Source organism: Anas platyrhynchos, chromosome 8 (assembly GCF_047663525.1).
Source record: "Anas platyrhynchos isolate ZD024472 breed Pekin duck chromosome 8, IASCAAS_PekinDuck_T2T, whole genome shotgun sequence".
NCBI lineage: Eukaryota > Metazoa > Chordata > Aves > Anseriformes > Anatidae > Anas > Anas platyrhynchos.
The window spans coordinates 8463093-8490282 of NC_092594.1; the positions used below are offsets into that span (position 1 = coordinate 8463093).

Consider the following 27190-nt stretch of genomic DNA (forward strand, 5'->3'; position numbering starts at 1 on the left):
AGGCGCCGTGGGGGCTCCCGGCGGCGAGGGGCGGGGGAAGAGGAGAGGAGAGGAGAGGAGAGGAGGGGGAAGAGCGCGGCGCGTGCGCCCTGCGGGGGGCGGGTGCTAACGGCCCGCGCGGCTCGAAGCGGCTGAGGGGAGCGCGCAGGCGGGCGGACGGACACACGGACGGACGTCCTCCGGGGGGTCTCCCGCCGCCCGCGGGTACGCTTTCCTTACCTCAGGAGCCGCGCGCAGCCCTTAATAGAGGAGATCGGAACTGCTTTTCAAGAATCACCGCGGCAGGCGGCGAGCTGCAGCGGGCACGGGTCTCTCCCAGCCGTTGGTCAGCGGCGGCGGGGCAGTGCCCGGGCTCCTCCTGTCACGCCTGGCCGTCCCCGCGCTGCCCGCAGCAGCTGCTCTGCAGGTTTCCTCGGCAGGAATTCACGAAGCTTCTTCTACTTCATGAGTAGATACAGGGCATTTTTTCTTTAATAGGTCTATAAGTTAAACATTGCGTTTGTACAGAGTGATGTTTATCTAGTGAACGTAGGAGGAGGTGACGTGTGAAATGTGCGTTTACATTTAGAAATATTTTTTTATTTTTTAAATTTAATTATCTTTAAAACTAGAAAACATCTTTTCAAGTAGCATTTACATACGTTTAATGGTGTTTTAATGTCTTAGCCAAGTGTGGTGCCAATGGAGTGTGCTGTGTGGACTCGTTCTGAAAGTGCTGACGAAGAGCTGGTTGCAAATGTGCAGTCGTTACGAGATCAGCTGAGGAGAACTGAAAAAAGTCTACAAAGTCTAGGGGAAGAGCTTTCCAGGTACAAGTGTGTTTGGGAATGAGAGTGGTCTGTCACTTGCAGTGTAAATATGTTTTACTGAGTGTAGCGGATTACTGCAAGTAGTTACTTTAGTGCTTTGGTCTTGAGTACTCTTTATGAGCAACTTGAAAATAATAAAGAAAAGTGGGGTAACAACTTCTTACTCTCCCTCTTGCCACTAGCACAAGTGAATATTCTGACAACTGCTTTGATGAAACTGCAAACCTCACCCTGGAGGACCTTGTTCAGCCTAATTGCAACTATCAGTGCTCTTCCAACTGCAAGAAGATTGCTGGTAGAACATCTTGCCAGGATTTTCAAAGAAAATCTGAAGTAAATATTGCACTTGATAATTTTTTTACTGCTTTTGTTTGTTTTATGTTCTATGATTATGAGATTTTCTTGCTCTTAGAACTTCCATACACTTTATCCTCGGGTAGCTGTATCACAGAGCACTCTTTAAACATAATATGATATACATATATTTGTTCAGCAGATATTCCAATGGAGTATATATTCCTGCAATATGCACATATATGTAGAGATAAATATATATATTTTTTTATGTCTAGTCTGAATTGACACCTATAACTTATGATAAATCTGTGGAAGAAAATGAACGTCTTAGGGAGAAGCTGAATGATCTTCGTGAGCAAAATGCATCTGTGGCTTCTCAGAACCACTACCTCAAGAATAAAGCTGAAACAATGAACTTGGAATTGATGCAGTTAAAAACAAAAGTATGTATCTTTAAATATATTTGCTTTCAAAACCAAACAAAAGCATGAGGGACCATGACTTCTGATTTTTTTTTTCAACTTCAATATTTAGAGTTTGTTCTTATACATACATTCTATACAATTTTTTAATAGTCACATTACTGTTTAGTACAATTCAGTGATAATTTTGGAACAGAATAGTTTGGAATCTCTTTCTCCATGAACAGAACATCTATTAATTTGATCTATTTATGTTCCAAAATTTAATCTTAAAGCCAATAAGTCATAGAATGCAAGTAAGTTGGAATGACAAATTGTTATGCAAGGTGATAAATCAAGGGGGGGAAGCCTTTCCTGCTCTTCACTTCATAAATCTTAGTTTGCTAATAAAGAGATAGAAGAATAAATTATATAAGAGAATAGTTCAGTGATGTATTTAGCACTGTACATTTTTGTGACTATATTTTTCTGAGCAATATTAATGTGAGTAATAATGCATAGTAGTCATTTGTCTAGGAAACGAAAAATAACATTTTGGGTTTGAATTGTATTGCTATTTTGAAAAAGTAAAGATGAATTAGAAGGAATTATTGTAGTTAATCATTACTGTTTTAATATATGCTTTGTATATATACTTTTTAGGGCAATTGTTATTCTTTGTTTATATGTAACACTGATAAAATGTAGCTATGCTTAAATCTTTTTGTTTGACAATTGCTATTTCCAAGGCAGTGCAAATAAGTAGATAAGCAAAATATTTGTCTGTCTGGCCTAGAAAGAACAAGCAGAGGAACATAAACCTTTGGGGAAAAAGACAGAGACAAGATCAACATGTAAAGAAATCACTCTCTGTTAGACAGCATACCAAGCTGGAATGGTGCTAGGGAACTGGAATTAAAAGAGCAGAAAGTTGGAGGTCAGTTTGTGTTATGAACAAGCATCTTCTACAGCAAAGTGAAGAGCACTGTGTCATTCAGTAGGCAGATAGTTTGCAAGCATCTCATCTAAAGGTATATACATAAGCACTAATGAAGCCTTAAATACGTTTGTATTTCAGATTTCTTATCTTGAATCAACTTTAGGTACACGTTTAGTCAGCATTCCTAAGTTAGAAGAACGGATTGTAAATCTCGAAGCAGAAATTTCAGCTCAAGATAAAATTTTAAGGTAACGTACTTCGTAATACTATTATGGTCTGCTTTCTAGTTGCATCTGTTTTTTTAGGATCACATAATTACTGTTTCATTGTGGGTCATGTAATCTAGAGCTTGAAGCTTTCATTTTTAGGGCAATGTATATGAAGAGGGAGGTGTTCTATTTTGTGCATACATCCTATGTGGAGAATGCACATCAAGAAAGGGAAAAACATAGTAAAGGGAAAAGAAACCAGTTTATAATCTATACTGAACATGAATGCACTTACATGTATAACTGAATAGAATGATTGTATGCCACATGACTGTACAACTTCTATAATAAACAATTGAAAAGCAGTATTTTCAAATGTGACTGTGTACCACGTAGCACAAAGGATTCTTTCTTTACGACTATATTAATCAATACAAATGACCAAATAAAGCTAATGTAATCAATGTCCAGAGGATGTCAGGAAGACCCACCTGGTTGTCAGCTTATCTTAAAACCTCATGCTGTATAATATTAAAATAATGCCTCAAAAATCCATTTTCACAAAACGAGTAAAAATACTTACCTTACCTTAGTGTTGTTTACCATGTGTATGTGCTGGCCAGTCACATATTTCTAGAAAAATAGCGATTCCTGTGTTCAGGTGACACAATCCCAGACATCTAGGTCCTTGGCAGCTGTGACACCTGATGCCTACTGATGTGTTTGAACATCACTCCAGACATAATGCTGGGGAGTCTTATGGTCCATCTGGAAGCTGTGGGTTGTCCCAAACCTGGTTTTGAGAGTTGCGATATGTTTGACTAGCTCTTCTCAAACAGCATGTGCAGAAAAGTTTCCACTCCTTGCCTTCCTCATTTTTTTTAAAGGTTTCTTTTTGAAAAAAAAACTCCTGTTTTTAAATCACTCTTTGTTTATTTGCCAGAGATACAGAAGATAAACTAGAGCAAAGCCAAAAAACAATAATGGAAAGAGAAAGCATGTTGCACAGATATAAAAAGGACTATAAAAATTTGAAAATGGAGTTAATTGAACGAAGCAAGCAAGGAAAAAGGTGACTAAGTGGTTTTAATAAAATAAGCATAAAATAATAATGCTTAAGTGTTTATTCCTTTTGGCAGATGTTTACTTTATGGAATGAAATTATTTCTATGCTTTATCAATACTACTTTAAAAAAGAAAAGGGGAAATTGGCCTTTCTGTAAAGGCTGTTTTAAGTAAGCTTTTTTTTGGTTTGAAGCTTGCTGGTAGTTGCAGGCTGATCCATTACACTAAAATGTAATTTAGCTGCTTATCCAGTTTATTATGTGTTTTTTCCCTTCACAATAAATGTTCTTTAGTGCTGAAATTTGTCCAGAATATATTTTTCCTGGATTATTTTTTGATTCTGTCTTGCAAGAATCTACATCATATGCTTTTTGTGTTTCAAGTGTATGATGTTGTGATGAACAGAACTAGTTACCAGTACACAGTGCTGTGTTGTGGGGGTACGTGTGGGGAAAGCAATAGAAATGCAGCTTACCTGAGAGAATCATAAAATGGTTTGGGTTGGAAGGAACCTTAAAGATCACCCAGTTCCAACCCTCCTGCTATGGGCAGGGACACCTTTCACTAGATCAGGCTGTTTTTTGTGTTATCTTTAATTTTATCTATATAGAATCATAGAATATCCTGAGTTGGAAGGGACCCTTAAGGATCATCAAGTCCAACTCTTGACACCGCACAGGTCTACCCAAGTTCAGACCATGTGACTAAGTGCACAGTCCAATCTCTTCTTAAATTCAGACAGGCTCGGTGCAGTGACCACTTCCCTGGGGAGCCTGTTCCAGTGTGCAACCACCCTCTCTGTGAAGAACCCCTTCCTGATGTCCAGCCTAAACTTCCCCTGCTTCAGCTTAACCCCGTTCCCGCGGGTCCTGTCACTGGTGTTAATGGAGAAAAGGTCTCCTGCCTCTCGACACCCCCTTACGAGGAAGTTGTAGACTGCGATGAGGTCTCCCCTTAGCCTCCTCTTCTCCAGGCTGAACAGGCCCAGTGCCCTCAGCCGTTCCTCGTACGTCTTCCCCTCCAGGCCTTTCACCATCTTCGTAGCCCTCCTCTGGACACTCTCCAACAGTTTCATGTCCTTTTTATACTGTGGTGCCCAGAACTGCACACAGTACTCGAGGTGAGGCCGCACCAGCGCAGAGTAGAGCGGGACAATCACCTCCCTTGACCTACTAGCGATGCCGTGCTTGATGCACCCCAGGACACGGTTGTACCGGTTGTACACGGTTGTACATATGTATGGTACAGTTGAGAAGGGCACTATGAGAGCAGGAAAACAGTGAAACAGTTGGCAGTGGGGGTTGCTTCTTTGAATGCTTGTTTACCTGATACCACCCCAGTCTGTTTCCTTCACTTATTGATGTTATCTCTCTAGTATTCCCAAAATAATTTATCCTTTGATCAGTTCCTATCAGACCTGGCAAGGGGGCAGGAGAATTATTTAAATAGCAAATGCTCTTTAAAGAGCATCAAAAATGCTTATTTTTAGGTTCATAGTATTATTGGAATCTTACTTAACATGCAAAAATCACATTTAAAATGTATTCATGCCTTGTGACACTTTTTTTTTTTATCTAGGGGCTTGGGAATTTTGATGGAGAAAAGAAATTACCTGAAGTTGTTAATTTGGTTGTTTGTTCTGTTTCCTATAACTGGATGAAGGAGTTAATAAATCGCTGAAATTCTCTCTTTTTTAATTTGTATGCTGCTTTGCAGAACAGAACAGCAAAGAAATGACGCTTTGTTGAATGCTGAGGAGCTGACAAGAGTTTTCAAAAAGTATAACGAGAAAATAATTGAAAAATTAGAAAAAGTGGGTTTATTTTCTTTACTTGTTTTTGCCACTCTTTTAGTACTTTCCTTTTAGTATGGCGGGCAGCAAACAGCTATGGGTTCACTGGTGGATCAGTTGTTTCTGCTTGTTCGTGACTAAGTCTTAAGAGAGGTGGGATGTGATAAGCAACTGTCGGTGGTGATAACGCCAGTTTATACAGTTTAAAACTTTGTACAGTGTGGTTCTTACTCATCCCTGAAGTCCCTGGGGTATCCTAACAATGCTGCTATTTCTTGCCTCTTGCCTGCAGCTGGGAATCTTATATTTTTAAAGGTTTACAATCCTTTTCAAAGAATTGTTTTGACTCCATCTTTATAATCTGTCCAATGAAATGCATGCTAGAGAACAGCTGAGATAAAAATGAATTCATATTCCACAGTTCTTATGGTCAAAATGTTTCCTGCCTTTCAGAAGGAGAAATTATACAGGCTTCAGACTGTTGTCTCTTATGGGGAATTTTGATTTGATTTCTTTCCTTTTGGAAAGAGATTGCCAACCTCAAATGTGCCCTAAAATATTAAACCAAAATGACGTTACATTTTCCCAAATGATGGGGTAGGGGGAGGTGGGGGAATGTTTTCTGCTATTCTCATTTTACTCATAACAGAATTCTCTATATGCTTAACATGGGGGGTGAGTGGAGAGAACAAACAGCATAATGTTCGTAGTATTTTTCTTAAAATACAATAGCAAAAAAAAAAAAACCACACCACACCTTCAAAACTAGACTATTGCTACACAGTAATGAAAACTTACTTTTTAAGGTTCAAGCTGAAAAAGAAGCCTTGGAAAAATATTTAACTAATTGTGAAAAAGAAAAAGAGAAGTTAAATGAAAATTGTATCAGCTACAGGAAGGATCTCAACACCCTAGAAGAGCAATTAAGGTAACACAGGCTTTTAAAAAATCCTGTAGTTATTTTACTATTAGTTATTTGGGAAGAAATTTCATGTTCAACTGTCACTGGGAAACTGCTTCTCAATTTGCACAGTTCAAACCAGATCAGGACCAGAATCAGTGAACGCTTAAGGTTTCCCTGTTGTATTGTTGATATTTATCCTAATACTAGACACATTAAAAAATACGTTGCTTATTATATGCATACACCTACAGATTTTTAAATGCTCTTCTGTAGCAAATCCCACATGCTGCCACACATTCACAGTTACAAACAACACTTCTACAGCTTTCTGGGAGCATGGGTTGCCCTGCTTGCCCACAGTTTCTGTGGGAGGTGTGGGTGTTCTGTTCTTTTTTTTGTAGTATACCTTTCTGCTGCCTACAGTCTGCTAATATACATGCTGGTGAAAAAGCACCCTAAGAGTTCACCTGCACTGTGAGGTGTGAGTGCTTACTTGTTGCACACTGTCCTGTCAGTCCCTAGCTAGAATGAAGGCTTTTCTCAGCGTCCAATGTGGAGGTTGCACTCAAGTCTGAAGGGAGGCTTTAATGCTGGCTGCAGCTTCTGTTGGTGTCCAGCCAGGTTTGACTGCTGTTTTTTTCCACTCCAAGCTCCTTTCTCACTGTTAGGAATTTTTGTGCTTCCTATGTGTTTCTTTTCAAGCAGAATCCATCTTTGTTACCAAATTTTTTGATAATTCTCTAATTAGTTTAGATGTAGTAAGTTGTTATACCCTTTTTAGCATTATTAGGTTTAGACAAACACTTCCTCAGGCAGTTTTGGGTATCCCTTTTGCACACGCTATCCACACTCATTCCTGTCTTGACAATTGTTCTTTAAGCCATTTTGCCAATAGCAGATGGTGTGAGCACCCTTATGCCAGCTTGAGCCTGTTGAATAGCTTTCTGTTGCTGATGAGGACCTTTCCTCTAGGCTGCCTTTTTTTTCCTGTTAAATTGTGCTGATTTTGGCACTCATCAAGACCTTTGAGCTAATTCAGTTTGCTAAACCAACAGGTAACTTAAAAAAAAAAAGTGCGTAATTTATGATGGACTAAAAATACTATCTCACTGTACACTTGGATATGAAGATAGAGAAGAAATAGTACTCCTTGCGTTTGCTTGTAACAGAGTACTAGATTAGCTCAGTCTTAGTGTGTTACCTTCATCCTCTGTCTTAGATACAGTTATACAGTTATTTTATCCCTTTCTTAAATTTCCTTGGCTTCAGCACAGTTAAAGTTACCTTGATATATTTCCTATCAATGACTACTGTGACATTGCTTGAAACTTTAAGTTGCTTGAAAAAGAAAGATAGTTTATTCTCTAGTTTGCTGACAGCAGTTTGTACTGTGGTTCTTATAAAGAGTGAAAGCATAATAAAAACAGTGAGAACTTTTTGTCCTGTGTGTGGTGCTCATTTCTAGATTTTGAAAGGGAAGAGATTACTAAAGCAATGTAGTTATGTTGTGTTCTTCTGGTACTTCTAATAAAGAAAATCCTAATCTATATCTTTGTATTGAGCTATCCCTTTTGAACAGATGTACTTTTTTTTTAGGCAATTAAGGAAAGAGAATCATAGCACAAAAGGGGAAATTAAGACTCTAAAAGCAAAGAACACTGAAATGGTATCAGTGCTGAGTCGGTCTAATCAGAAGATTCTTGAGCTTAAAAGTGAACTTAATGGAAAAGAAACAATACTTAAGGAGAAAAATGCTCTCATTAGTGAAAACAGAAAGCTGAAAGCACTTACTGCACAGCAACGTAACCGCTTGAAATTATGCCATCAAGAAATTGAGGATTCAAGGGAAGAACTCAATGTGCTAGAAACCATTATTTCCCAGTTGTCTTTAAGTACATCTGAAGAGGTACAGTAACTGATGCATCATTCTAGTTTGTGTTTTGCGTCTTAAATAATTCTAACTGACGTTGCATAGAAATTCTGTGAAGTTACTGAGATATAATCTGAGTGTAATATTGTTTTCAAGATGCATGGAGAAATGTTATCTTTGTTTAAATATTTACTTTTTTCTTCTGATTCAAGAACAATGAATAGATGCTTTGGAGTTGATTAATTGGCAAGCATGTAAAATTACGTTTTCTTTCCCTCTGTCCTATGTATTTATTCTTCAGCTGAAGGTGTATTCTCCAAAATACAGTATTGTGTTATGTGATGTTGAGATTCTTCTCAACTGAACAGCATGACATTTCCCAGATGGCAGACACATTGTGGCACACAGCCACAAAGAGATAAGCTGAGATAACCTTGACAATGGAGAAATTAGAACAGGAGAGATGTTTTAGGAACTTCTTTTTTTCTTGGAAAGAGAAGGGACACCTTTCCTGACTGCAAATTAACTTTTGTTTTACCACAATGAACCCTGGCTTGTGAGCCCAAATCTTGCACTAGTCAAGTTTATGACTAAACTGAATGTGCTTGGCAGTGTTGTTTAAAAAACAAAACAAACAAAAAAAAGTTGTGAACTGATGAGGGTTACTGTAAAGGGACTGCTTGGGAAGCCAGAAAGGACTAGAGAGAAACATGCAAGGTCAGGAGTACAGATTGCATCAGATCTCTTTATTTTTGAAATATAAATGTGAATAGCTGTAAAGAAAACAAAATCAAAAGTATTGTTTCTGTGTGGCTAAAGTGACTCCTGCCCGCGGGAATGTAGTAGTTTTGTATAAAATGTGATGCTTCAGGCTGTTGTGACTATAGACATTTATTTGGATGGTCCTCAAAAGTTGTTTCATGGTCTTATTTGGAAAATGTATTTTAATTTTCTGGAAAAATGAGGGATTACTCTGGTAATTCAATGGAATATTCAGAAGCCCTCTAACCTGAGGGTGAAAAAAATGGTATTAAATGCAATTGCTGAAATCTGAAAGGAAGTATGATGTGGTAAGTACAAAAAGTAGAATTTATGATAGTATGTCCATGTATCTAATTTTTCATGGTAAAAACACTTGTGGTTCTGTGTCTGTACAGAGATATATAAATGACCGAGGGCCTTAATGTCTATAATTTCCTCCAACGTGAGATGAACCTGCAGTGCTCTGCAAGCACATAGGAGAATAATTTTAAAGATCAAGTTACCCAAACTTTTAAAATCCTGGCACGTCTTAAAATTATATAATAGTATCATATATGAATTAGTCATACTGTTAGGCAATAAAAAGTCAATTTCGCGTTGATTTTGTTTTTCCTTTTACTTTTAGTTCAAATGGCACCACTTGAAACATCAGGTATCCTGTTCATCTACAAAAGAGGCTGTCTCTGAATCTTGTGAATTACGTAAACCTCTGGTTGCAGACCTAAGGTATAACTTCCTGGTTATTGAATTACAACAAGAGGCAGATATTTAGGTGGTACTAGAACTAGCCTGTACAAATAATATTAAATAATTATATCTTTCTTTCGAATAGCATTGAACTGGCAACGAAGGAAGCAGAAATTCAAAAGCCTCATGCCGACTTAACTGTCTGTAATATTGAACATCTTTTGGATGATAATGAAGGACAAGAAAAAAGCGGGTTATGTGGCCTGGAAGCAGAGCCTGTCAAACTTATTAGAGTTCAAGGAGGTAAGCTTGCAAAATAGCTGCACAGTTTTGTCTGATTAATTCACAGAACAGAGGAAGTGTGTTTTTTTTTTTTTTTTTTTTTGTTTTGGTGGGGTTCAAATTGGTTTTAGTGGGTCTGTATAATACATCTCTTAGCTAACAGATGTGCTTGTGTTGAATAGGGAGCATTTGTCACTTAGGAGTTCTGGAAACTGACACGTTCTCTGGGCCCCAATATTCTTTTTATAGGTAGTTGAGTTACTTGTTACTTGAGCTACAAGTTGTGTTGAAATAGAACCACTTTTTTTTTTCTTTTTGCAGGTTATGCTAGTTAGTACCTGCTTTTTTTTTTTTTTTTGATTCTTTTGTTTGTGTCCTGTTGTTACAGAATTTCTGCAATGGCCTCTGCAACCACTGTTAGGATTGCTCCGTGAAATGACTTCAGAGCACCCACATAATGACGTGTGTGTGGGGAGGGGGATGGTGGTGTTCCTTTTTGTTTTTGTTTTCTTGTGAGTCGCAGCTAACAATAATCAAGTTACAGAGAAAAATTAAACAGTCTCGTCTATGTTGGCTTAATATGCTGTCATTAAATTGTTTCTTCTCTTTGGACTGTATGATTACCTGTGTGAGTGCTGCTTTGTATGTTCTCTTATAAAAATAATCTCAAATTATGTTTTCTACTTTGAGAGAGGAAGAAGTGTCAACTGTTGGAACTTATCAGCAAACAATTTGAAAAGGAGAGGCAAAGATTCAAGAAAGAGATAGAAGAATTACGTATTAAACTGACAAAAATAGATGATGAAAATTCTGTTTTGAAGACCAACATGGCTCAGAATGCCAGTCAGTGTCAAATCATACAAGAAGAGCTATTGGAAAAGGCTTCAAAAACTAATAGTTTAGAGCAAGAAGTAAGTAAGTTACTAACAGCACTGAAAAAAATGTATCACACTTTGCTTAGTTCAGTCATCAGACAATCATTATAGAAAAACTGCAGTTGTCATCTTAATTTGAAATTTTGGCATATTTAGAGAGAAATTGGAAATAAACTTTTGAGTATGTGGGAAATTAAGACAGAAGCCTTAATTTGTCTTTGTCAGAAATACTTAGTTTTAAAACTGATGTTCTTAGTGGGCTAGCTTGATTTGTTATGCGGAAAATGTGCATGGTCTTGTTGCTTTGGAATGGCTGAATTAATGTGGAATATTAAGAAGGTAACTGTTCTTTCAATATCTAAGAATTTTTCCTCATTAAATTGCAATACAGTTGCCAGAGATTAACATCAGGAAATAAATCAACCTTCAGCTAGCTCTTCTCTGAATAAATGTTAATATTTACATTCTGGTGCTAATGCATTAGTTCCAGCATAATTTGATTTTTTTCTGATATTTTGTGATATATTGTGATATTTCCTAATAACGAAAATAAATATTATAAATTGGTGGTAACTAATTACAGTATATGGCACTAAATTATCACAGATAGGATGCTTTAGAGGTAAATTGTCCTGAATTCTTCTCTGTGATAAATAAAGATTAATAGAGCTTACAAAAATAAATACACAATTCATAAAAATTATTAATGTATACAAGTAGCTACAACAGAATTGGCAATAAGAAAGCATATAATATACTTGAATAAACCAGAAATGGTTGTCTTCACCTCTGTGTTTTTTTTTTCTACATATTTAATTCCAGATAGTAAAGAAATCTTCTCAACTTTCTGCACTTGAGAAACAATTGGAAGAAAAGGCTGTTGCTTATTCTGCTGCTGCAGCAAGAAATGAAGAATTGGAACAGGAACTTATGGTAAGATGTTCATGGTGAGAAACAACTTCTGTATACAATGACATAAATGAAGATCAAAGTTTAAATTAAAGCGTTATTATTCCATGTGGATAGACTTCAGGTCTGCTAGGCAATCTGCATCGTTTTTAGATGACATAGTTTGAAAAGAAGAAAGAAAACCAAACTTTAAATAAAACATGTTTTTTTCCTTGCTTTTGAGCATGATAAGTTGTTAATGGACATGATACTGTTTCCTTTTGATGTGGAAAAATGGAAAAACACAACAAAAATCTAGCCCTATTAAAATGAACTTCAGTACCATTTGTTTTGGTGAGATCATCATTTCATCCATACTATTAAAAAAAAAAAAAAAAAACAGCATTGGGTTTGTTCTCTAAATTTCTTTTCCATACCTTCTTAATAAAATTCCTTGAATGTAGACCTGTGAATAAAAATGTCTTCTAGATGTTAACTTTTGAAGAAGGTGATCTAAAACTTGGAGCACCGTATCTTCCAGTTCTGATGTTATATAAATCTTTCTATTTTTGGGGAGGGGTCAAAAGTTGTGAGCAAAGAAAAGAATCTGTGTTCCTTTTCAATGGAAACATGTATTTTAAGAGATTGCACCTGACCATTTTTTTTTTCCTATCAGATGTTCCTTCCTCCACTGACTGGCAGTTGGTTGACCTTAGCAGACACCCCATCTCTGTATAGTGGCTGCAGTGGCATGCTACACCTTTATTATAGGTGTGACATCCTTTCAGAGGAGACATATTTTGTATACCTTTAGCATTTTCTGCGGTGTTTGTAAAATCTGGGAACTTGATCATCGAATAATAATTAATATCAGAGCTAACTATTTTCAAGTTCTTCTTGCTGTTGCCATTTTCCAGGGAAAAAATAGCCGCATTCGTGAGTTGGAAACAACTGTCAGTGAAGAACATGAGCAAATAACTTCTGCTTTTGAAAAAGCGAAATTGGTTCATCTTGAGCAGCACAGAGAGATGGAGAAACAGATAGAACTAGTAAGACCTTCTTTGTGTGCTAGTATGTATGCATGATAGATGTGGTAACTTATTTCCTATGTCAATTTCTTCATTTTTTTCAGTAGTTCGAAGACAGACACAATTAAAAATGTATATTATCTTCTTCCTACGTTTTCTGATTTTTAGTTAATTGTCTGTCTAATGCTACACAATCTCATGACTTCTGCCTGAGACATAAATATCTTTTCTGCTCAACTTAACTGCTCAATTGCAGGCTTAAGAATACTGTGGCTCTTTGTATAGACACCTAGTACAAAAAGAAAAAGTAGGATTGTAGCTTCTAAGAGTACTCTTGCTTGCTGAACCTCTGTCAACCTTATGAGCATCTGTATTCAGGAAGAACTGTCAGTGGGATTTTTCATTCTTTGTAGAGGAATTCAGTTGCTTCATGTCATTAGAAATACAACCTCGGCTATTTCTAGCTGTTAAAGAAACTTGTTACCTTTTAGTAAAGAATGTATGAGTGTCTTAGTGCCTTGGCTGACAACAGGCAATTATATTCTTATTCTCTTGTTTCTCCTATTGCTTTAAACTAACAAGGAATTGGGATTTCTTGTTATATTTAATACTGTGCAATACTGTCGATGGCAGAAATCTATTTACTTTTCATTCTTAGTGGTGGGTGAATAAAATTGAATTACATATTTAGATGTATAAGTTCTCTGAAAAAGCTTGTTAAAGTAGTAAACCATTAACTACTTATGGACAGCTTCAGACACAGCTAGACAAGAAACATCAACAACTTGTACAACAAGAAAAAACAATATCTGTTTTGCAACAAGATGTTATACATAAACAGCATCACATTGAATCATTGGATGAGCTACTGATAGAGAGCAGAGAGGTAAGGTTGGCTTTTGACTTTCTTTAAATACAAATCAAGCAAGTGGCTAATCATGAAAAGTACATCCATGGACACGTGGTAAAAATAGAGAAAATGAAAGATAATGTCTTCTTAATTTTCGTTTGACTCATTGACTGAATCTACTACTCCATACTACTCCCCATACTACTCTAAAGTGTGTGAACTTTCATGACTCCTTGTTGTTTACCATCTCAGCAGTCTGTTTATACCTCTGGTTTGCCCGTTGGGCTTCTTGCTTTAATTAAGGAAAAGAGATCTGGATAAAGAACTACTGCATTTATTCTGCACTAGATGGAAAAACAAGAATGTTCTACTATGGCAATCCATGTTCCTTTTAATAATTCCTTTTGATGCAGAATATGAAGGGACACTTCTTAGGAACCAAATTCTCTTCAAAGTATGATATACACAAATATAGTATGCAAGCTGTATATGTATATGTACAATGATCAATGTTTTGCCTTGATTCCTAGTATGAATTCTTAGTAGCTATACTGTTATTACTGCCAGTATATTTACCTTTTTTTGTTGTTGTTTTGGAAAAAAATGCTTAAACAGGAAATGAAAAAACAAAACATCAAAAAAGATGAGGGACTGAAGATACTGCAGAGTCGGTTAACTGAGCAAACAATCAAAGTTAGTAAACTCTTTGTAATTTTCAATTAATAGTTTTAAAGTATGCAATAGTCATGTCTTCTTTTCTTATCCTTTGTGGACAAACTATGTTGAGGCTGTTTTACAGACATGTCTTGCACAAATATTTCAGAAATTGTTAGACTGAAGTCTTCCCACTACTTTTTTTTTTTTTTTTTTTAATAAAAGCTATGGTGAAATCTGCTGTAAGAGATTATGCAATGCATAATTGCCTTATTAAACTACTGTAGTTACAAATTGGGCAGATTTGTACTTGTACTTTGAAAGCAAGAGGTTGCCTAACAAAGGTAATATTTCATAGGTTTTTGCTCTAGGTATAGTTTAGCCATACGATATCATAATACTGGTCGTCTATTAAAACAAAGAACAAAACCATCTGTACTACTTCTTAGTGTTTGCTTGGTATTTTCCATGCAATAATTGCAACAGTTTTACTAAACATTATCATGTGGTGACTTAACACAGTCAGTATTCAGGCAATATTAGATTTTCAGGATATTACCAGGAGAAGATACTCGTGACATAGCTGGTAGCATGTTCTCTGAATTTGTGTTGGATCAGTTTTCTTTTTTGAGTGTCTTTCTAGTATTTGGATTGTTTTCCAGAGACTTAAAATTAGGACCCCTGATCTCTTACATTTCTGAATGTTATTTCAGTTCTTTGAAGCTTATAATCTTTCACATCTGTTTTAACACTCTTAGATTAAAATATTTTTGTGTAAGATGTCTGAAAAGCTATATATTTTCAACATTTTTGGACTACTAACTAGTTAATAAAAAATAGCTAATTTGCAGTAATTTTTACATTCAACTAGGTGAAACAACTTGGGTCAGCACTAGATATATGTAAGGAAGAACTTGCTCTGTATTTAAGTCAGTTGGAAGAAAATAAGGAGATGTTTGAAAATCAGCTCAAAAAGAAATCTGAAGAGGTAATAATTTTAGTGGTTCTTCTGTGTTGCAGAGAAGGCTGTTGCTCTGATTTATTTAATCTAAAAAGCTTGTGAAATAAGAAACAAAGCCTTTGCAGCATAAATTGTGATGAGGAACTTAGCTGGGGGCAAATACTATACATTTTGTGAGGGTAAAGGGGAAAAGCATAACTGAGAAATGTTGGATAAACCTAGGAAAAAGGAATACCAATAGAAATGAGTTGTTTAAAGAAGTAACAGGATTAAAGAAATCATTGTCGTACAGAATGGAGAGCATGCTATTGCAATATAAAGTTACATGTTTGTAGTTGATTTGTGTCACAAGTATCTCAATGGGGAAGAAGTCCTGGGGATAAGAAAACTTCTACTTCAAGCCACTGAGTTTTTATCATGCTTCTCACTGTTACATGAAAAAATGTAATAAAAATGCATTAAAAATGTTTACTGTAATGGAAAGTAAATGTATTTTTCAGGTTTTTTATTTACAAAAGGAAATAAAACTGAAAGGTCATGATCTTCAGGACACAAATGAACAAAATATTCTTCTGCAACAAACCTTGCATCATCAGCAGCAAATGTTGCAGCAAGAAACTATTAGAAATGGGGAACTGGAAGATAATCAAATTAAGCTTGAAAAACAGGTACAATACCATGGAAAGAGTCTACGTAAGGACAGTTGTTTAAATTCTTTTATATGCATTTTTGTAACAACTTTAGAATCTGAATGTTTATCTGATAACTGAGGTGATAGTTGTTAATTTAGATATATCTAAAATAAAGGAATTACAGTTTGTTTTGTATTAAAGCAAGCTCTTTGCTATCAAAAACCTCTTGTATTTTTCTGGCTAAGTAGTTGGGAAATCAAGCCCTAGACTTTAGTTAAGGTGAGGTTTATTGAAATTCAAAAGTTAAACCTAGTTACACTTACTCAAAAACATTTGTCTTCTAGATATGACTGCAAAGTTGTAGTGTTAAACTACATACAATTTTAGACTATATCTGTTGTATTAAAGGTGTGTGAATTACAAGGATGTATTTTTCTTTGTTACATAGTTTAAAAGTTGTATATATACATATTTAAATACACTTTTAAATAGGTATCTACTTTGGAACAAGAACTTCAGAAACAGAAAGCACGTGCAGAAGATGAGTTGAGAAAGGTAGAAGAGAAGCTTTGTCTAGCTTCTCAGGGAGCAGATTTAAACAGAATGAAGGTAGATGAACTTAACAGTATAATCAGGTAGGTTTAGAACAACTGAGAGGAATATTCTGCATATAGATGTAACAATGCTTGCTCTGAAATGGTATTCAGCTATGTAATTACCGTTCAGTGTCTGGGTAATAGATGGGAATTTAGAAAGTTTCTAAGTAGCAGAGGCATGAGGTTCTGGAACAGACTTCAAATGGAATTAATATGTGTACAGGCAACCTATTTAGTCTAAAAATGGCACTTCATAATACAATTCAATTCATAAATATATCAAAGTGTTTGTACTTTGAGGAGGGCTTGGTATTCTTAAAGAATGTCTTCTTGTTGCAAGAAAAACCTACTTTACATGACTTCTTGTTGTTCCTATGAATGTCACAGTTACATAATTGATGGGAATAATGATAATTCTACTTCTGTAAGATCTTTTCCTAACAAACTTCCTTTAACTTTACTGCTTCAACTGAACTTGACAGGATCTGCTGTGTATTTGTGGCCAATCTGCTAACAGAATTCCACTAGATTCAATAATATTATTCACTATTCATGAAAGGATCTGTCTTTTCAGAGCATGTAAGGATGTAGATTTGCTGCTTTTGTTATTACAAGGGTCATTTTGTTCTGGCTGCATCTTTTATTTAGGCAAATTAAGTTGGAGACAGATCGATACAAGAATGAACTTACTATTATGGAAAAAGAAGTAGTACAATTAAAAAGAGATGCTGAAGACAAAGCAATGCAAATAAATCAATTGGACGTCACTTTGAAAGAAGCACAATCAGTACTCAATGAAAAGACAAATGAGGGTAATTTAGCTATTTTGTTTTTCGGGCTTCCTTTAATCATGCTGTATCTCTGTGTATTAGGTTTGATATTTTCCCTTTTTATTATTAAGTACAAGCAAGTTAGAATATGATAGTTTTGAGGGTTTTTCCATGGTCATATTTTTAAATTTGTTGGTAATTCAATAGTTAAACAAACCACCGACTTATTTTCAAAGGGTTTCTGCAAATTCGCTTTTTTGTGGGTATACCCTTACCCTATGTGAAATGACTAAGCAGGTTTGCCTCTGTAAGCTGGCAATGCAGATCCTTAATGTGGTAATCAAGCAAGACACACAAATTTAACAAAGTTGTAATGCCATTCATGAAAATTCAATTTCAAAGAAAAAAAGTACACAAGAGCTTGTAGAAATAAGCTTTCTAACCACTCCTTTTCCATTTACTTTTACCATTCTTTTAAACTGGAGGCTTACTAACAATTCTGTTAGCATTTTTTGTAGCAGTGTATATTCATTTACTATATTGTCTCTCTTTTCTCATTGGCAAAATGTTTTAGACTTGAAATTTGAGTATGCATCTATTAGAGACTGTGAACTGAATAGAAAATGGTGAAGACTTAAGTTCCATGAAAGGGTGGTTGTATAATTTCATTGTCTTTCTAGATTTTCCTAAAAATAGTGATACTGAAAATAGGTTACCAGTGCTAATAGACAGTGGTGTTCATAAAGAGCCTGACTTACTGATGATTCAACACTTCGATTTGATTTGTGTGTGTGTATCTGTAAAACAGTGAATGATTTAGAAGATAAGCTGCTTCAAAGTGAGACTTGCCACAGGGAAGCATTACAGAAAATAGTAGAACTGGAATCTGCATTACAGAATGCCAATGGAGAATTAAAAATCACTTTAACACAACTTCAGGAATTGCAAGAAGCATTACAGAATGCACAGTCCTCTCTAGAAGAGAAACACGTTGCTGTCATGAATCTAACAGCTGAGCTCAGGTAAGCTGCTATCTTTTCTGTCATGAAAACTGAGTTACATTATTGTTTGATTAGGAATAGCACATAGTTTGGATGGTCTTTTTAAAATCTTTTTACCAGCTGTCTCTAACCGTCAGGTGGTTTGTGGCTGTAGGATAACATGGTGCAGTAGCTTCTCAGCTCACTTGTAATTTCTAAGTGGTGGTGAGTTCTTTTTTGCAAACTGTTTTAAAATCTGTTTAGATTTTTTTTTGAATCCCAAATCTGTGGAAATGATAGTAAAAGGTATAAATTTCTTTTGTAGTGAAATTCTCAATTTTACATTCTGGCCATAAACTAGTGATACCTCTATTTACTACTGTTTTTCAACAATATGTTGTCCTGATAACCAGTTAAATAGCTTGAATAATGAAGTTATTGGGAGATCTCCACAAGGAAATTATCACAATTACTGTGTTTGGGTTTGTCCTTCCAATCAGTAGATTCACACTTTAAAGTAATCTGGCTTTAAGCAATAGATGTGATGTTTTTCAAGCTGAAATTCAATCGCTTGAAGTTAAGCAATTGAATGTGCATTAAGCAGTTAAACATATGTGAATTTCAGGTATTGCAAGGGAGAAATTGAAGACAAAAAGCAAGAACTGCTTGACATGGACCAAGCACTGAAAGAAAGGAATTGGGAACTGAAACAAAGAGCAGCTCAGGTCAGATTGTTTTCAAGTATGTTACTGACAGCTGTTCCTATTATGTGGTATTGTGATACTTTATAAAAAGTATACTAGATTTAATTGTGTTAACGTATCATTCCAAACTGTACTGCTAAGCTAGCCATAGTATTGACTGTAAAACTTGCTGTATCTTCCTGAAGCATTATGGCAACAGGAAAAATCAGGTTGTGCTCCCCTAAAGGGGCACAAAATATTATTTTAATAGAACAGAAGCGTCATGTAAACCTATCCCATAAGTCTTTTAGTAAAAAAGTTGCAGGACAACTGTTGACATACTGATTTTTGATAAAAGGGAGGAAAGATCTGCACTGACGTGTGCCTTGAGATGATAGATTCCTTTCCTGGTTTTCACTGGATCCTATTTAATTAGATCTAAAGCAATCTCTAAATATAAAACAGCATATTTACTGTGAAGAAATTCTGTATCTCACGTGAAATATTTTCAGTCTTTTGATTTGGCTTCAGCATTTGGTACTCCTTGTGGAAAAGCTATTATTTTGTCACTTACAATTAGCCCTTAGCCTTCTAATTGCTACTTCCTGCAAGAATTAACAGCATGTGTATCCAATAATATTTGAAGTGCAAAAAAAAATACATCTGTAGAAGGAACTGAGACTGTAACGAGGTCAGATCTTCCAGTATATTCTTGTCACAGCACGCTGTGAGCTGCTCTGGGAGTTCACCAACGCAACAGAATTAATTTATGTATTTTGCTTTGGCAAAAATTGGCACTTTCTAACATGATGGACGAGTATAACGAACTACTAATTAAATTCAGATTAAACTGAATTAAATTCTACTTGGTTTGTATTCTGTGTATCTGATGACCAAATGTGTTCTGTTAGGGACTTTTTTTTCCCCAAATTTTCCACTTTGCTCTTTGTGTTTTGCCCCTGGTTTTCAAATGAGGTAGCTAGGGTGCATTTTTATTTTGACTTCTTGGAAGAATATTTCTGAGACTACAAGAGTTTAGTTTAATTCCTTTTGCTATCATATTTTATAATGTTGCTGCTTCAATTCTGCATAGTAGTTCAAAATAATGTCTCCTTTTTTCCTGTTTTATATCTAGATTACACAGTTGGATATGATGGTTCGTGAACATAGGGGAGAAATGGATCAACAAATAATTCAATTAGAGAGCAGTTTAGAGAAATCTGAATTAGAAGTTAAGGAATGCAACAAACAGGTAATTCTTGCTTTAAAACACGGTTTCCCTGACAAAGGACAAATGATTATATAAGAATGTCTGGTTCTGGAATGTCTGGCCAGGTTTAACCTGGAAGAGAATACTGGTGCCGTGTTGTAGGGAGGGAAAGAATACCTTAATATATTAGCAAAAATATTTTATTTGACAATTAAAACTATTACAGGGATATGACAGCGCAAAAATGAAGATGTGTCTTTCTACTTAATAAGATAATTCCCAAATTATCTTATTCCCAATTCCTGAATGCTCTGCTGATATAGGAAAAAGTTAGCAAAATAAAATCAAAAATTAGCAAGGGATCCCAAAGTCAGTATTAATATTGGCAGCGTTTGTAATTTTTTTTTTAATTGTTCTGATTTCATTAAAATAACTGTCCTGATATTATTGCATTTTCTGTTCAGATTGAGAGCTTAGAGAACAAACTCCAGCATTCTAAAGACGAGCTTCGTGAAAAGGAGTTTGAAATACTTCAAAGAGATCAAGAAATAAATCAGCTGAAGAAGAAAATTGAAAGAAAGCAACAGAGCCTAGAAGCTCTTGAGAAGGTGAAATGCTCCTTGGATTTCAATCCCCTCCCCTTAGTAACTGTTACTCACAACGTACTGCACAATTCTTACTACTTAGGCCCATGTGATTGTTTAATAAACAATGCAAGTAAAACAGCCTTCTCACTAAAGAGAGTGCTTGCAAATACTGTGGAGTTACCTACTTAAATTCTTTAGTAGAGTTCATTTAAAACAAATAGTCAAATTTTTAATGCCATGACTGTAACTGCCTAGAAAGAATTGTACGGTGTGGTGTCTCTTTAGAATAACTGTCATTACTTCTCCCCATATAACTGTATTGTATATCCTGATTTTTGCTGGATCTTAATGCCCCAAAATCCAACCAGTTTAATGATTTAGAACTTAAAAATTTATTGGCAGACTCTTGTCTGTTTTATGAAGAAATTAAAATATTGATCATCTTTAATAATCTGATGCTTTGGCTATAGAGATGGTCTTCCTTAAAATTAAATCAACAATCAATCATTGTTCATCCTAATATCTAATCTAAATCTACCCTGTTTTAGTTTAAAGTCATTACTTCTTTTCCTATCACTGCATCTCCTGACAATAAGTCCTTCCCCAGCTTTCCTGCATTCCCCTTTAGGCACTGGAAAGCCACTATAAGGTCTCCGCAGAGCCTTCTCTTCTCTAGGCTGAACAACCCCAGCTCTCTCAGCCTATCCACATAGAAAAGGTGCTCATCTTGGTGTGGCCCTTCTCTGGACTCATTCTATATCAGTGATACTCTGTGATGAGACCTTCTTGTGTCTTAAATATTTATCTTGTGGAAATAATTGCATTAGAAGAGTACTGAGAGCTAGTGTGCTCTTAAGAGCTAGAAGAGGTGTGGTGGTGGTTTTCTTTTTTGCACAGTAGTTGAAGCATACAGATAAAACAGAAAATAGGTAACTTTTTGAATTATACAAATACTTGTTTTCAGGCATATATGAGATGCTCATGAATATGTGTTAAAATAAGCTTTTTATGAATGTGTTACTATATATAAATCAACAAGTTTTGTTACATCTTCCTTTTAAATTTCTGTATTGGCTGCTGTGAGATGACACAGAACTTAGATGGATCACAGATCTGCAGTCTTTTAGAGTCTATTATATTTATAAAGTCTATATTATTTTTATATTTATACAAATGTTATAGTTTTGGGACTTTGTGTTTGATGGGAATTTGGCTTGATTGTATTTTTTATTTTCTTGCTGCTGTTTTTTTCCCTCTGAAAGAGAAGAATGAATGCAGGATGTTTTGAGATTTTTTGTTTGTTTGTTTGTTTTTGAGATCTGTTGTTGTTTACCTGTTACAGACAGTGAAAAACCAGGGGAATTGCATTGGAGACCAGTACAAAGAAACATTAGATTTGGGTCAGCAACTGAAGCTAGAACGAGAACAGCTGCAGCACACTCACTCAGAATTGGTGGAGACTCGTCGAATGTTAGTTCAGGCCCAAAGAGAAGCAGACAGGCTCTTGCATGAATTAGAAGAACTAAACCATTTATCCCAAGAAAAGGTGACTGAATGTTTCAACATTTCAATGCAGAATATACATTCAGTAGTAGTAGAATTTGCTATTAAAAAACTTTTTTTTTTTTTGAAAGGATGCATTTGTTTAGGGCTTAAAGTTTTTAATATGCATATTGTAGTTCTGTTTTGAACTCCCACTCTGTGGGAGTGTCCAAATTCTGTTTTTCCTTGCCATTTCACAGTAGTTAGTAGCTTCCTTCTTTTCAGTTCTGAAAAGAGAAAATTTCATTTTTTTTCTGATTAATAATGGACAAAAGAAATGCCCAGATTTAAAATGAAACCAGTGCCAGTGTTTTTTGTTATTACTTACCAGAGTTAACCAAGCTTTTCACCAAAAAGTGGTATTTCCTTTGGTATAGGGAACAGGAAGGGGAAATAGCTGGTATATTTCCATAACTAAATATCTTCAAGGAACTAGACTAAATCAGAACCCACACAGTAGCTGTCTGCCCATTGTCTTTCCTCTTTCTAGTACACAGGTCAGACCCAACTGCAGTTTCTGTTCTCCTTTGAAGACAGGTACTCATTCTGTAACACCAGTTATTAAAAAAAAAATAATAAAAAAAAAGAGAATATTGTAGGTTAGGAGGGAGCATTCATTTGTAAAAATGTACTTTTGTCTTTGCCAGTTTTCAATCTCTAGAAACATACTGCTGCAGCTATGCGGTCCTGTCTAAGCTTTGGAAGAGTGTTCTCATACAGATTTTTTTTTTTTGAATAATTTATGAAAGCAACTTCATTACCATCTATTTCAGGTAATTTCCTGTTTGTGCAATCTCTAGAAAACATTCCAGATTCTGAAGTTTCTTTCTTGACCTGTGTAACTACGTTAATGGCAAGCAAACTCCCTCTTATTTAAAGGAGTAAGACTCTACCAGTGTTATTCAGTAGGCTTATATTTGGCTTAAGAGCTAAACGAGAATGTAGCAGCACTTTGACTACCATATTCTAGGCCTTGTCCTAATGTTGATTCCATATGAGCAAAGAAGGAAATGGGTAACCTCATTGTGTTTCGTTACAGAAAATAGAGAAATTGATTCACTTATGTCCTGCGATGTTCTTTCAGGTGGAAATAATGTTTTGCATTTACAGTGTTTTTCAGGTGCAGGCATGATTTATAGTATCTCTTACTGTCTTTCAGGAATCTCGTGCAAACCGTTTGGCAGAAGAACTGGGTGCTGCCAAAGTTCGTGAAGCTCAACTAGAAGTACAGATGCAATCTGAGATAAACAGGCTTTCTGCAGAAATATGTTCATTAAGAGATGCTTGCCAGAGAGAGGTAAGTACTAGAACTGAAATTGCTCCTGCTATTTTAATTATATTGTCTTTGTTATTCCTTGTCTCGGAATAAGACATCTGAGAAGTCTTCTGTCACTAAAGGTGATCTGCATTCTAGAGCATGGGGGCTTGGCTGTGTCCCACCTGGATGTGAAGGTTCTTTCACCGCAGATTGAAGCAGTGTCAGCTCTCCCACCTTGACTTCTGTTAAAGGAGATGATTTAGAACAGTCAAGGACTGGACAAGAAAGGGTCTCCTACCTAGTGCCTGAACTGAACGCTTCCTTCCCAGACAAAAAAAGTAGTCTGTTAAAAGAATACACACACACCTTCTTTTAAAGCAGTAGCTGATAGGCTTAGTCAAAACTGCTTTCAATCAACCACTTTTATTTGAACAGGGAGAAGGTAGAAGCCTCAAAGACCATTTATGACTTCTGGGTTTTTATGCATCAACTAGATTACAAAGGTATCAGATCCTTGAGAAAGTATCTAGTTGTGTATTGAGTTACCTTCTAAAAATGTAAGATCCACATTTATTCAAAAATAAATTCACATATGCAGGGATTGTCCTCATGTCATGAAATGGCTAAATCCTAAAAGAATGAATCCAGTGTATTACTGGACTCTTCAGACTCTCACAGTGAGAATGATATAAATGCAATTAAGGATAATTTCTTGTGATAATGTTGTATCTTTCTCAAAGAAGTACACCTGGACAAAATTCTACACCAGATTAAAGTTGCAAAAATAAAAGTAAAAAGAAAAATGTCAATCCAAAGATGTAAGATAAATAGTCTATGTAGCTCATAATGAGATTCTCTCTACTGTTTACCATTTATGCTGGGATTTTTTTTTTATTTTTTTATTTTTAGAAACATTCTGTATAAAAATTGAATGCATTACAGAGGTTCTAGCTCCATTCAGAATATTATGTGGTTGCATCTGTGTTTGAAAATGGTGTCTGTCATACCATCCTGTAAGAGAAAACTTTCTACTTCAGCGATGTTTATGGCAGACTTACTGACCAATCTTCTACCTTTGTGCAAGATCTAAAATGTCAGTTAGTAATGTATCTGGGGAAAGCAGCGGGGGTGGGTGTTAAGAGGGATGGTTGTAGCCTCTCTCATTCTTTTTTCCTTAATACACAACTTTTCCTGCCTGTTACAGTGCAGGTTATAAATTGTTCTCTGATTGTTTCCTTGCTGGATTGATTTCTCTCCTGGTCCACTCTTGCCCTTTTGAGATTCATAAAATAACGAGGGCACACATTTTTCAGTTGATTCATTTTGTTCTTACTTTGCTCTAATCTGCGTTGAAGATCTTGTTACAACAGCACTCTCTGGGAAGTTGAACTAACTTTCTTTTATTAAAAAGAAAAAAGATTTGACTTAATTTACAATGGTAGATGACTTATGACAAATTAACTTCTGTGGCCAAATTTCTTACTGAAGTGAGAAATAAAATTTTGTTAATAATGATCGTTGAAGTAAGAAAAAATTAAGTACTTTTTTTCTTCCTTACATGTAAAAGTCTTTAACTTTTGCAATGTTCTTTGTCATATTTCTTAAACTTGAGAAGCGTGCTCATCCGAAAGACCAAGCAAAAAGGCAGATAACAACACAACACCAAAAATTTGGTTCTTATCATGTAAGTGGACAGTTGCAACAGATGAAGCGAGATTTAGAAGAGGCTCAAGATACTGTTACTAATCTGCAACAACAACTTCAGGTTAGAGATGAAATGTTTCATGCTGCAAATGAAGCATTGCTTGAGGTAAGTTGACTTAACTAGCCATTATACGTAAAGTAGCTAAGGCAATTTTTGCACACAAAAACAAATACAGGATCTTTAACCAACAAAGTGAATTACCGAGTTCTGGTTTTGCATTACTTGCGTTTACTTCATTTGTAATAATTGTTGAGAAACTAGAAATAACTAAAATGCATGTAAATTTGGGCCTGTAAGGCTTAAGAAAAGTTCATGTTTCCCAGCCTCCTGTGTATTATAGAACTATATATAGAACTATTATAGAACTATAATACACAGTATTATAGAACTATAGAGGGCTTTTTTTTTCTTGTTGTTTTGGTATGTGAAAGACATGGAAGGACAATAGGAGGATTCTGCGTCGTCTAAGACTTGAGTGTGTCACTTAATCCCAATCAATTTTTGTATATCTATGCCTTCAGAGCTTGATGTTTACAAATATATACATATATATATATATATATATTTTTTTTTTTTTTTTGCAAAAAGTGGTCTGTATAAAAGTGGTCATATAAAATGCAGAAAGCTATGAGGAAGATGAGACATCTAATACATGGTATAAAATAATTAGAAGTATGTGTAATAGCCTTTCATTCATTAGCTCTAAGCTTATTATGTGCTACTTATAGATGTCTGTGTACTCCATTTATAGCATTCCCTTAAGAGTAAGCATCTAGCTAATAGGGAATAGATGCAACATAATGGATTTTATAGGTATAATTAACAGGAGCCATAGTATATTGTGATGTTACCAAATATTAGACTGCCTGATATGGGCCACAGTAATGGCTAATCTAAATGTAGCTGCTGTGAATCCTGTATGAGAGCAACCATTTTGTTTGCTCTCCTGGTTTTTGTTTTGTATTTTTTTATAAATATACTGCCAAATAATTAAGTCCAGAATGTAAGTTCTTAAAGGAGGAGAAAAAGCCAAGCCCCTTAGAAATTAACAACAAAAAGCATGCTACAACTGACCACGCATTTCTGTTTACTTTATAAAATCCAGAATATATAATATTAATAAGATTTTTTAAATAAGATGCTTGTATTGGTAGAAATCATAGTTTTTTTTTTCCTTTCACATGGTGGAAGCACTTCGATACTGTCGATATGTTTTTTAAAAACACTTCATGAATTTTTAGAATCTTAAATTGTGAGGAACTTAAACGAAATAATCCAGTTCACAGAGAAACCTTAAGCCTTACAAAGTGCAATTATTTCAAAAGGCAGTACTCCTTCAAATTCTACATTTTTGTGGAGAATTTGTATATTAATATTTCTTCTCAAAATATGCTGCATAGAATTTTAGTACAGTTCTCTTAAAACTTAACATTGCTTACAAGTTTTTCAACGTTGACTTATTTTGAAAGCAAATGCACTTCAGTTGACAGAACAAGTAAACAGGAATTCAATAATAACTTCAGTCTAGGAGGCAGAGTCTGAGAAAGAAGCCAGGACTTGAGACCTGCGCATAGTTGGCTTAATTTGTTAAGATAGATCTTCAAAATAAAAAATAACATCTTACTGCAAAATGATTTAGATAGGGTAAATTGAACTTGAAGTTTGAAGTTTCTGATCAAAGATATTTTGTTGCAGGGGCAAGAACTGTGAAGGAAGAAATGTTGCCTATTGGACAAGCAGTAACCCAGGAATGCTGTTGCTGGCAACATAATAGTGCATTCAAAGAGGAAATTTTAACATTGTATTTGTAAATTATGAATGTATTTTTACTGATGCAAAAGCCAATCTTGTTTTTTTCCAACTCTTTTTTGAGATTATTGCATTAATAAATTCACTTATTTTATTTTTCAGAAATAAATTTTATTTTTAAGTATCTTGAATTGTAGGAATTAA

The 27190-nt window shown here is 35.3% G+C and overlaps 1 protein-coding gene across 2 annotated transcripts; it reads left to right on the forward strand.

The window, feature by feature from the left end:
• Positions 1-48: 48 nt before the first annotated feature.
• On the forward strand, positions 49-27169 carry CCDC18 (coiled-coil domain containing 18). Of its 2 annotated transcripts, XM_072041501.1 has the most exons (28): positions 49-204; positions 667-809; positions 992-1142; positions 1382-1549; positions 2586-2695; positions 3600-3728; positions 5438-5534; positions 6320-6441; positions 8014-8323; positions 9675-9775; positions 9882-10039; positions 10709-10929; positions 11716-11826; positions 12699-12830; positions 13561-13695; positions 14275-14352; positions 15185-15301; positions 15775-15942; positions 16399-16541; positions 17151-17314; positions 18081-18294; positions 18878-18977; positions 20071-20187; positions 20610-20753; positions 22075-22278; positions 23434-23571; positions 25145-25342; positions 26933-27169. In XM_072041501.1, exons 2-28 carry the CDS (start codon positions 682-684, stop codon positions 26945-26947), a joined length of 3873 nt encoding a protein of 1290 aa, XP_071897602.1. In that variant the 5' UTR covers positions 49-204; positions 667-681; the 3' UTR covers positions 26948-27169. The 2 variants fall into 2 exon arrangements, 1 of the variants encoding a protein (XP_071897602.1); XR_011810855.1 differs by lacking the exons at positions 25145-25342; positions 26933-27169 and adding an exon at positions 22922-23047 and having other exon boundaries at positions 23434-23568.
• Positions 27170-27190: the final 21 nt, after the last annotated feature.

Excerpts from the sequence above, each read along its gene's own strand:
- CCDC18 (XM_072041501.1), top strand. The coding sequence starts at position 682 with ATGGAGTGTGCTGTGTGGACTCGTTCTGAAAGTGCTGACGAAGAGCTG. Across the intron at positions 810-991 it reads CTAGGGGAAGAGCTTTCCAG|CACAAGTGAATATTCTGACA; the intron begins GTACAAGTGTGT and ends TCTTGCCACTAG. Across the intron at positions 22,279-23,433 it reads ACCATTTATCCCAAGAAAAG|GAATCTCGTGCAAACCGTTT; the intron begins GTGACTGAATGT and ends ACTGTCTTTCAG.